At 40.8% G+C, this 11,529-nt stretch overlaps 1 protein-coding gene across 1 annotated transcript; it reads left to right on the top strand.

Annotated features, from left to right (window-relative positions):
- Positions 1 to 10,196: 10,196 nt before the first annotated feature.
- Positions 10,197 to 11,150, top strand: Or7a38c (olfactory receptor family 7 subfamily A member 38C). The gene has a single exon (NM_173335.2). The coding sequence runs from the start codon at positions 10,197 to 10,199 to the stop codon at positions 11,148 to 11,150; it is 954 nt and encodes a 317-aa protein (NP_775457.2).
- The last annotated feature ends 379 nt before the right edge of the window (positions 11,151 to 11,529 follow it).

Here is an 11,529-nt window from a genome sequence, read left to right as displayed (position 1 = left end):
TGTTTTCCAGCCTTTCACTCTGAGGTAGTGTCTGTCTTTGTCTCTGAGGTGTGTTTCCTGTAGGCAGCAGAATGCAGGGTCCTCGTTGCGTATCCATTTTGTTAATTATGTCTTTTTATTGGGGAGTTGAGGCCATTGATATTGAGAGATATTAAGGAATAGTGATTATTGCTTCCCGTTATATTCATATTTGGATGTGAGGTTATGTTTGTGTGCTTTCATTCTCTTTGTTTTGTTGCCAAGACGATTAGTTTCTTGCTTCTTCTAGGGTATAGCTTGCCTCCTTATGTTGGGCTTTACCATTTATTATCCTTTGTAGTGCTGGATTTGTAGAAAGATATTGTGTAAATTTGGTTTTGTCATGGAATATCTTGGTTTCTCCATCAATGTTAATTGAGAGTTTTGCTGGATACAGTAACCTGGGCTGGCATTTGTGTTCTCTTAGGGTCTGTATGACATCAGTCCAGGATCTTCTGGCCTTCATAGTTTCTGGCGAGAAGTCTGGTGTGATTCTGATAGGTCTGCCTTTATATGTTACTTGACCTTTTTCCCTTACTGCTTTTAATATTCTTTCTTTATTTTGTGCGTTTGGTGTTTTGACAATTATGTGACGGGAGGTGTTTCTTTTCTGGTCCAATCTACTTGGAGTTCTGTAGGCTTCTTGTATGTCTATGGGTATCTCTTTTTTTAGGTTAGGGATGTTTTCTTCTATGATTTTGTTGAAGATATTTACTGGTCCTTTGAGCTGGGAGTCTTCACTCTCTTCTATACCTATTATCCTTATGTTTGATCTTCTCATTGAGTCCTGCATTTCCTGTATGTTTTGGACCAGTAGCTTTTTCTGCTTTACATTATCTTTGACAGTTGAGTCGATGATTTCTATGGAATCTTCTGCTCCTGAGATTCTCTCTTCCATCTCTTGTATTCTGTTGGTGAAGCTTGTATCTACAGCTCCTTGTCTCTTCTTTTGGTTTTCTATATCCAGGGTTGTTTCCATGTGTTCTTTCTTGATTGCTTCTATTTCCATTTTTAATTCCTTCAACTGTTTGATTGTGTTTTCCTGGAATTCTTTCAGGGATTTTTGTGTCTCCTCTCTATGGGCTTCTACTTGTTTATTTTTGTTTTCCTGTAATTCTTTCAGGGATTTTTGTGTCTCCTCTCTATGGGCTTCTACTTGTTTATTTATGTTTTCCTTGAATTCTTTCATGGATTTTTGAGATTCTTTCAGGCATTTTTGCGATTCCTCTCTGTAGGCTTCTACTTGTTCTCTAAGGGAGTTCTTCACGTCTTTCTTGAAGTCCTCCAGCATCATGATCAAATATGATTTTGGAACTAGATCTTGCTTTTCTGGTGTGTTTGGATATTCCATGTTTGTTTTGATGGGAGAATTGGGCTCCGATGGTGCCATGTAGTCTTGGTTTCTGTTGCTTGGGTTCCTGCGCTTGCCTCTCGCCATCAGATTATCTCTAGTGTTACTTTGTTCTGCTATTTCTGACAGTGGCTAGACTGTCCTATAAGCCTGTGTGTCAGGAGTGCTGTAGACCTGTTTTTCTCTCTTTCAGTCAGTTATGGGGACAGAGTGTTCTGCTTTCTGGCGTGTAGTTTTTCCTCTCTACAGGTCTTCAGCTGTTCCTGTGGTCCTGTGTCTTGAGTTCACCAGGCAGCTTTCTTGCAGCAGAAAAGTTGGTCTTACCTGTGGTCCCGGGGCTGAAGTTCGCTTGTGGGGTACTGCCCACGGGCTCTCTGCAGCGGCAGCAACCAGGAAGACCTGTGCCGCCCCTTCCGGGAGCTTCAGTGCACCAGGGTTCCAGATGGTCTTTGGCTTTTTCCTCTGGCGTCCGAGATGTGTGTGCAGAGAGCAGTCTCTTCTGGTTTCCCAGGCTTGTCTGCCTCTCTGAAGGTTCAGCTCTCCCTCCCACGGGATTTGGGTGCAGAGAACTGTTTATCCGGTCTGTTTCCTTCAGATTCTGGTGGTGTCTCAGGCAGGGGTCCTGCCGCTCCTGGGCCCTCCCCCACGGGAGCCCAGAGGCCTTATACAGTTTCCTCTTGGGCCAGGGATGTGGGCAGGGGTGAGCAGTGTTGGTGGTCTCTTCCGCTCTGCAGCCTCAGGAGTGCCCACCTGACCAGGCGGTTGGGTCTCTCTCTCACAGGGTCTGGGGGCAGAGAGCTGCTGCGGGCCGGGCTAAACGAAGGATTCTCAACTGAGGAATATCGAATGTCTTGGAAGCACCTGAAAAATGTTCAACATCTTTAGTCATTAGGGAAATGCAAATCAAAACAACCTTGAGATTCCACCTGACACCACGCAGAATGTCTAAGATCAAACTCAGGTGAAAACTGCTGGTGAGGATGTGGAGAAAGAGGAACATTCCGCTATTGTTGGTGGCATTGCAAGGTGTTACAATCACTCTGGAAATCAGTCTGACGGTTCCTCAGAAAATTGGACACAATATTACCTGCAGACCCAGCTGTACCACTTCTGGGCATAAACCCAAAAGATGCTCCAACACATAACAAGGATGCATACTCCCTATGTTCATAGCAGCCTCATTTAATAGCCAGAAGCTGTAAAGAACCCAGATTTCCTTCAACAGAGAATGGATACAGAAAATGTGTTACTCCATTTACACAATGCAGTATTATTCAGCCATTAAAGACAATGACCTCATGAAACTCATAGGCAAATGGATGGAAGTACAAAATATCATCCTGAATGATGTAACCCAATCACAAAAGACACACATGGTATGCACTCAGTGATAAGTGAATATTAGCCCCAAAGCTTGAATTACCACAGGTAAAATCCACAGACCACATGAAGCTCAAGAAGAAGGATGACTAAAATGTGGATGCCTCAGTCCTTCTTAAAAAGGGGAACAAAAATATTCATAGGAGTTATTAAGACAAAGTTTGGAACAGAGACTGAAGGAATGGTCATTTAGAGCCTGCCCCACCTGAGTATACTATTCAGCTAATAAAAACAGTGACGTCATGAAATTCTTTGACAAATTGATTTAACTTCAAAATATCATCCTGAGTGAGATAATGCAATCACAAAAGAACACACATGGTATCCAATATAAGTAGATATTAGCCCCAACTGGGAATACCGTAGATACAATTGACAGACCACATGAAGCTTAAGAAGAACAATCACATTATGGATGCTTCTGTCCTTCTTTAAGGGGGAACAAAATATATGAGGTAGAATGTGGGATGGACTTGGGATGAATAGAGCAGTGGGAGGGGAAAAGATGACACAATCAGGTGTGATAGGAGACAGGGATAATATACACAGTGTCAGTAATGTGAACATAGGTGTGTAGCAACTGTGGATGGGTAACTGGGGTTAGCCACTAGCAAGTCCCATGTGTCAGGAAAGCAAGAGGCTCCCAAGACCCAAGATGGTTGAGATTAGCTGAAATGCCCAATAAAGGGGAGGGAGAACCTGTAGAGAACAGAGGTTAATAAAGGCTCCCACCCTTCCCAATATTTTAATCCAGAATTGCTCCTCTCTAAAGGAAATACAGGGGCAAAGAGTGGAGCGGAGACTGAAGGAAAGGCCATATAGAGACTGCCCCATATGCAGTCACCAAACCCAGTCACTATTGCTGATGCCAAGAAGTGCTTGCTGACAGGAGGCTGATATAGATATTCCCTGAGAGGATCTGCCAGAGCCTTACTGATACAGACAAGGATGCTTTCAGCTAACCATCATACTGAGCATGGGGACCCTAATGGAGGAGTTAGGGAAATGACTGAAGGAGCTGAAGGAGTTTGTAGCCCCATAGGAAGAACAACAATATCAACCAACCAGAGCACACTGGAGCTCTCAGGGATTAAATCACTAACCAAAGCTTACACATGGAGAGACCCATGGCTCCAGCCGCACATGTATCAAAGGATGGCATTTTCTGGCATCAAAAGGAAGAGAAGCCCTTGGTCCTTTGAAGGCTCAATACCCCAGTGTAGGGGAATGCCTGGGCAGAGATATGGGAGTGGGTGGGTGGGAGGGGAAGCATTCTTATAGAAGCAGGGGAAGAGGGTATGAGATAGGGGGGAACCAGGACATGGAATAACACTTGAAATGTAAATATATTAAATATCCAATAAAATTTAAAAAATTAACTTAAAAATGTTCAGCATCTTAAGTCATCATGGAAATGCAAATCAAATTGACTCCAAAATTCTATTTTACACCCATCAGAATGGACACAATCAAAAACTCAAGTGACAGCACATGTTGGTAAAGGTGCAGAGAAAGGGCAACATTATTCCACTGCTAATGGGATTGAAAATTTGTGCAACCACTCTGGAAATCAGTCTGGTGGTATCTCAGATAATTGAAGATAGTTCTATCTGAGTATCCAGCTATACCACTCCTAGGTATATTCCAAAAGCATACTTCACCACACTGCTGGGTCTCATATGTTCATAATAGCTTTGTTCTCAGCCAGAAACTGGAAACTACCCAGATGTCCCTCAACCAAAGAATCAATATAGAAAATGGGGCTGAGTTACCCAATATAGTATCTAGCTATTAAAAACAAGAACGTCATGAAGGTTGTAGGCAAATGGATAAACCTTGAATGAAGTAACCCAGAACCAAAAGGACCTGCATGGTATATATACTCACTTATAAATGTATATTAGACATAAAGTAAAAGATACCCATGCTATACTCCACAGACCCAAAGAAGCTAAACAAGGAGGTAGGCCCAAATGAGGATGCTTAAATCTCCCTTCGTATGGGGAATATAATAGTGCATGCTGACAGGAACCTGATGTAACTGTCTCCTGAGAGGCTTTGCCAGAGCATCGACAAATACAGAGATGAATTCTGGCAGTCACCCAGCGAACTGCGAATGGGGTTCCCATTGGAGGAGTTAGAGAAAAGAGTAAAGGAGCTGAATGGGTTTGCAACCCCATAAAAAACAACAATACCAACCAACCAGAGCTCCCAGGGACTAAACCACCATCCAAAGAGTACACATGGACAGACTCATGGTTCCAGCTGCATATGTAACATAAGATGGCCTTGTTGGGCAGCAATGGGAGAAACCCTTGGTCCTGCCAAGGCTGTATTCCCCAGTGTAGGGGAATGTTGGGGTGGGGAGGAAGGAAGAGTTAGGTGGTTGGGTAGAAGAACACCTCCATACAAGAAGGGGGAGAGGGAGGGTATAGGAAGTTTATGGATGGGAAACCAGGAAAGGAGATAACATTTGAAATGTAAATAAAAAATATTCAATAAAAAAGAATGTAGGCCCAAGCAAGGATGCTTGAATCACTCTTTGAATGGGGAATAAAATACTCATAGGATACACAGAGAGACTGGGTGGGAGAGGGAATGGAAGGAAGGGTGTTGTCAGGTTCAAGTCAAGACAGGAGAGAGAACCAAAGAGCCAAGAAAATGAATGGAAATCTGCAGCTGCCAGTGGTCGGGGTGGTAGGAATCTCTAGGAAGTGCCAGAGACCTGGGATAGTGGAGGTTCCCAAGAGTCAAGGAGGGGGAACTTAGTTGCGATGCATAGCAGTGGGATGTGGAACCTGAAGAGGCCACCTCCGTGTCCTCTCCCATATTAAATTAGTAATAAAAATAACTTCCACTTAATCGTTCCATATATTGGTCAAGTCGGTAGTTTATACAGTTAATACTCAACCAACTGGCCTCTAACACTCCCAGCTCTAATTAGAGAAATAGATCTTTGTAATGAACAGTGGTGACTGTAGATGCATGGCTGTTCACATTACTGAAAGTAACACCTGAAAGCACAGTTCTAAACAGGACCCTTATACTCACCCCAATTCATGACTGACTGCATGTAGGAACGATCTTATATAGAGCCACACAGACAGACACACATGCAAGATGCTTACTTCCGAGCATGACAAAAGCAAAACCGCCATGACATCACTGTGACTGAAGTAGGGAGATGGCGCTCTGCTCCTCCCTGATGAACTACTGACTACTGACAAATTCTTATAGTCATTCATTTTAGTTTTTTGACCACTGAGGACCCAAACAGACTTGAGTGTGTAGATCTACACTTATGACCAGAATCATGATACTACTTAATTTCAGTGAGTCTGAAAAAAAATAAAAATATAATAAGAAGGGGGAAAGCTGAAGGTGAAAGGTGGACCAGGAATAAGAAGCTGTAGGAAGAGGGGTGAGTTGGGATTGATTTGTAACAATCAAAATGTATATAAGACTTGTATGAAATTGTCAAAGACCAAGTACAATAAGGGCAAAGAGAAAGGTTGGTGAGGTGGAGCAGAAGCTAGCACATTTACTACCATGCCATCAGTCCAGGTTTCGTGCCTGGAACACACATGGTAGCCCACAACCATCTCTAACTCCAGTTCTACAGTATCTAATCCCCTCTTCTGGCCCCTGAAGGTGCACTTCATGTATACAGGCAAACAAACATACACACATATTTTCAGACACAAGGTGATGACAATTTTCTAAAGCGTTGGGGATTTTTGTACAAGGCACTGACTAATATTTTAAAGGTTCTTGAGATTAACTTGAGAGAGGCCATTTGTGTTGAGCTATAGGAAAATGTCAATGGGGTAAAGTTGCTAGGACACAAGACCTCTAGAGAGAAGTAGTTAATGGAGAAGAGACAACCAAAGGTCATTGGTCCCTGGGAATCAGCAAAATTAAATTCTTGGCTTTCCAGACCTGTGTCCCAGAGGGTAATCAGCTGCTTAAAGGATAATGATGTAAAAATAGGGAAATGTGCCCAACGAGCAAATATAGGACACTTCAAGCTCATCTTCTGATGGCCTTCAGAGTATGCAGTCTTGGACAGAAGCTGGACAGGGAGAACTCATTGCATTCTAAGTCCTAAGTGTTTCCAGTTCTTTGTGCTGTGTGAACTGGTTAAAAGCTTCAGTTTCAACATTCAGGGAGAATCTTGAGCTATCATTCAGAGAACCTCTTCAAAGAGAGTGCTCAGGTGAGTTTCAGAACACTGTAGACACTGCAGGAGAGTGTCAAAGATAACTGATCCTGTTTGTCCATCTGAGGACACTGGAGAGCCAGTCCCTGTTAGTGTAGTGGGATTTCTCTAAGCTTACATTGCCATTCAAGTTCATTACAGTGTAGGAACTGCCCAATAAACTTTACGGTTAAAAGTAATGGAAGAATGAAGGGCTGTCATGCAGTGAAATAAAGCCATTTTTTGTATTAAATAAGATTTATTGTCTTTATGATGATGAGAAACATCAGTAGAAAACATTCTTACACATTGTTGAGAAATGGCTATTAAACATCACCTCTTACACACACACACACACACACACACACACAGAGAGAGAGAGAGAGAGAGAGAGAGAGAGAGAGAGAGAGAGAGAGAGAGAGAGAGGTATTGTTTCAGTCTTTGAGTCTCAATGTTTCTATAAGGTTATTGGTCACTTCCTTTCTCTACTGAAAATGTCTATGAAGTCTTTTTTGTGTTGTGGGAACATTTATAATTCTGGTATGGAGTGCACTTTTTCAGTGTACATATTAGAGTTCTTTCATTTTTTCACAAATTGCCTGCTTGCCACTTATCCCTTTAATGTTCCTATATATGTGTTTATGGTAATAATTAAAAGTTTGTTTTGTATACCTGTACCTGTTATAATCAGCCACCATTAGGTCATTTTTACATGCTTCCAGCGTGTTTCTTCATCTTTGTTTTTTCTTCTTTTACTATTCGCATGTCTGCAATGAGATATAACCCCAAAAGGGGAGGCTAGCATCAATTTATTCATTATTTGCATGGTACAAATCACCTAGGAAACATCCATGTACTTGAGCATACTTGTACATGTAGCTCTTTGATACACAATACGTTTTGATAAAGCAGCCTCCATGTATTTATAGGTGGTTTTAAATCATATTTGCTTACTTTCAAGTCTTCAAGAGTTTATGGTGGCTGTTTGAAATACATACAGGTAAACAAAACAAACGTAGGAACATTAGAGGGATAAGTGGCAAGCAGGCAATTTGTGAAAAAAAATAAAAGACTATAATACATATAATTAAAGGTTACTTACCCCTTGTAATGTCATCAAAAATTGTTCTTTTAGATATTTGGTTCATATTGAAGCACACTAAACAAAAATAAAAATGTTATATAAAGTAGAGGATGTCACTGAAGTCTAGGAAAATAGATCATAGGAGAAAAGGAGATTCAAACTGATACCAAATAATACTTCATGAGTGCTGAAGACCTCAGGATCTGCAGTATGCCAAGGGGATCTCAGTTTGAAACTTATTATGTATACATTCACATCTAATATTTATTTCATAGAATAATTAAAAAGTTACTTTAAAAAATGTACACGTCATTTATTACATGCTTTTTAAACAAATTTAGAACAGAGGAATGTAAATCCTTACAACATACGTAAGTAATAAATGTTGAAGGAAAGAGCAGCACTAAATCCCTTGATGTGACCATCGCATGCTGTGTACTTGTGTGGAGTCATCCCTCTGAATCGTATGCATATTAGAAGTTACTGGGGATAAATTAAATGCCACAATCAATGACAACATAATAGTAACACTGCACTGTATCATGATTACCCTTCCTTTCACTCCTTTGTGCTTCCCTACCTTTAGCCACACTAAAGAAAACATGTCATACTAAAAATTTGTAGGATTGTGGACATGCTAATAGGAAAGAGTGAGAGAGAGGACACATGAGAAAATGTAGTAGAGCAGGGAAATGTGATTGAGATCCTCTATTATAAAAGTGCAGATATGTAACAATGAGCCACAGCACTTTGTATAAATAAAAGTAGTGATGATACTAAATGAAATGAAAAAATCTCCATAATCTCAAGGTACCAAGGAATAAAGATTATGTGATGCTGCCCTTTTCTGTGTCAGGGGTTCTTATTATATCTTAAACTGTCTCTCTACATAGTATGTGTGCTCCTTGCTCAAACATTGTGTATGAAATGCTCCAGCAGGATTCTAGGTCTGTCATTATGCCTTATATATCTCCTCCAGTTTCCTTTTCTACTTCTCTCCCTATCTTCCCACTAAATAAGAGCCAGGGACATCTGAAAATGAATGTTCATAGTACAGATTAGCTGTTTCACACCATGTAGAGTACTGTATATTTGAGCCTGTGGATCCACTGGGATGATATTTTGTGTTCTTTTTCATAGATTTATAATTATATCCATACTGATATAACAATTTTGCTTTTAGGTCAAATTGTAATTCTTGGTGTGAAACAATTTCACTCTTCAGTGTCTAGAACTAGCATCTGTCATACAGGGAAGCTTCATTAGAGGCTGGGATGTTTCTAAGCATCCTATGAGGCACAGAACATCCCACTACACTGAATGACCTGGTCAGAATGTTATCTGGTTCCTATGCAGAAAGTCCTGTGTGTGAATCCCCCAAAATATATAAATCACAGATATATGCAGGCACATTACAGACAAATAAAGACAGCTTCTATCTTCCTTTTCAATTATATATGCTTTAATATTCTTCGCTGAGTTATCACTCCTTGTCCTGTTAAAAGATAACTGCTTTTAAATTTTTAGTTGTTTCTCTCTCTCTCTGTCTCTCTCTCTGTCTCTCTCTCTATCTCTCTCTCTCTCTGTCTGTCTTCTCTCTCCCTCCCTCTCTCCATCCCTTCTTCTCACCCCTCTCTCTGTGCTCTCTCTGTCTCTTGTGTTAGAGAGAGAGAGAGAAAGAGAGAGAGAGAGTTTTTGTGTGTGTTTGTGTGTGTGTGTGTCTGTGTGTCTGTGTTCACATTATTAAAAGGGTGAAATCTGCTGACTCTATACATGGTCAATATGCATACAATCACCCCAAAGAGAGAAGATTGTATTTTTTGTTTGCCTATATTCTATTCATTGAGCCATAGATGTGAAATTCTTTTTGTTGTTACCAACTTCTATAAATCTCTAAACACATCCTGAACTATATTAATCCCTCACAATATTTTTCATAATAATTTCCCATTCAAATTGTAGAATTTTTGGAAACTTTTAATGGAATGGTTTAGAGAGTGAAAGGAATGTCTATCACAATTACCAGGAGGGATTCCTTAAGTTGAACAATTCCATGAAAACAATTCAGAAGTTAATTTGTTGAAAACATAAGATGTAACATATCACATATATCAGGAATGTGAGAATAAGAGCCTTGTTACCTTTCCTTTAGACACATGTGACTGATGGAATCAGGGAACAGCACAAGAAGATTTTCAAGTTTTTTTCTTCTTGGATTTACAGAAAACCCACAACTTCACTTCCTCATTTTTGCACTATTCCTGTCCATGTACCTGGTAACAGTGCTTGGGAACCTGCTTATCATTATGGCCATCATCACACAGTCTCATTTGCATACACCCATGTACTTTTTCCTTGCTAACCTATCCTTTGTGGACATCTGTTTCACCTCCACCACCATCCCAAAGATGTTGGTAAATATATACACCCAGAGCAAGACCATCACCTATGAAGACTGTATTAGCCAGATGTGTGTCTTCTTGGTTTTCGCAGAATTGGACAACTTTCTCCTGGCTGTGATGGCCTATGACCGATATGTGGCTATCTGTCACCCACTGTGTTACACAGTCATTGTGAACCACCGGCTCTGTATCCTGCTGCTTCTGCTGTCCTGGGTTATCAGCATTTTCCATGCCTTCATACAGAGCTTAATTGTGCTACAGTTGACCTTCTGTGGAGATGTGAAAATCCCTCACTTCTTCTGTGAGCTTAATCAGCTGTCCCAACTCACCTGTTCAGACAACTTTCCAAGTCACCTCATAATGAATCTTGTACCTGTTATGTTGGCAGCCATTTCCTTCAGTGGCATCCTTTACTCTTATTTCAAGATAGTATCCTCCATACATTCTATCTCCACAGTTCAGGGGAAGTACAAGGCATTTTCTACATGTGCCTCTCACCTTTCCATTGTCTCCTTATTTTATAGTACAGGCCTCGGAGTGTACGTCAGTTCTGCTGTGGTCCAAAGCTCACATTCTGCTGCAAGTGCTTCGGTCATGTATACTGTGGTCACCCCCATGCTGAACCCCTTCATTTATAGTCTAAGGAATAAAGATGTGAAGAGAGCTCTGGAAAGACTGTTAGAAGGAAACTGTAAAGTGCATCATTGGACTGGATGAAGTTCCCATGATTGCAGAGGGTGTAGCTACAGAGCCAGAAACTGGGGCTCTTTCTTCAGATCACACAGGGATAGATACATCTGGATATTTTGTGGAGATTCTGGAGAGTTTGTTCAAAGTTAGAGGACTACTTGCTGCTCTCCAGAAGACCAAAATTTAGTTCCTGTAAATCAAGCTCCAAGGGATGAAATGCTCTCTTCTCACCTTTCTAGATACCTAACCTAACCGGCACAATAACACACACACACACACACACACACACATATATATCGATAAGAAAAATAAAATTGATCTTGTAATTGTACATAAGTATTCCCTGGAGTTTCCATTCCTCTCATTCTTGCTGTCGACATGAATCATGCAAGCCACATTACTAAGA

The sequence above is a fragment of the Rattus norvegicus genome, chromosome 7, assembly GCF_036323735.1.
Source record: "Rattus norvegicus strain BN/NHsdMcwi chromosome 7, GRCr8, whole genome shotgun sequence".
In the NCBI taxonomy this organism is placed as follows: domain Eukaryota; kingdom Metazoa; phylum Chordata; class Mammalia; order Rodentia; family Muridae; genus Rattus; species Rattus norvegicus.
This window is presented reverse-complemented; position numbering and strand designations above follow the sequence as displayed.

Excerpts from the sequence above, each read along its gene's own strand:
- Or7a38c (NM_173335.2), top strand. The coding sequence starts at position 10,197 with ATGGAATCAGGGAACAGCACAAGAAGATTTTCAAGTTTTTTTCTTCTT.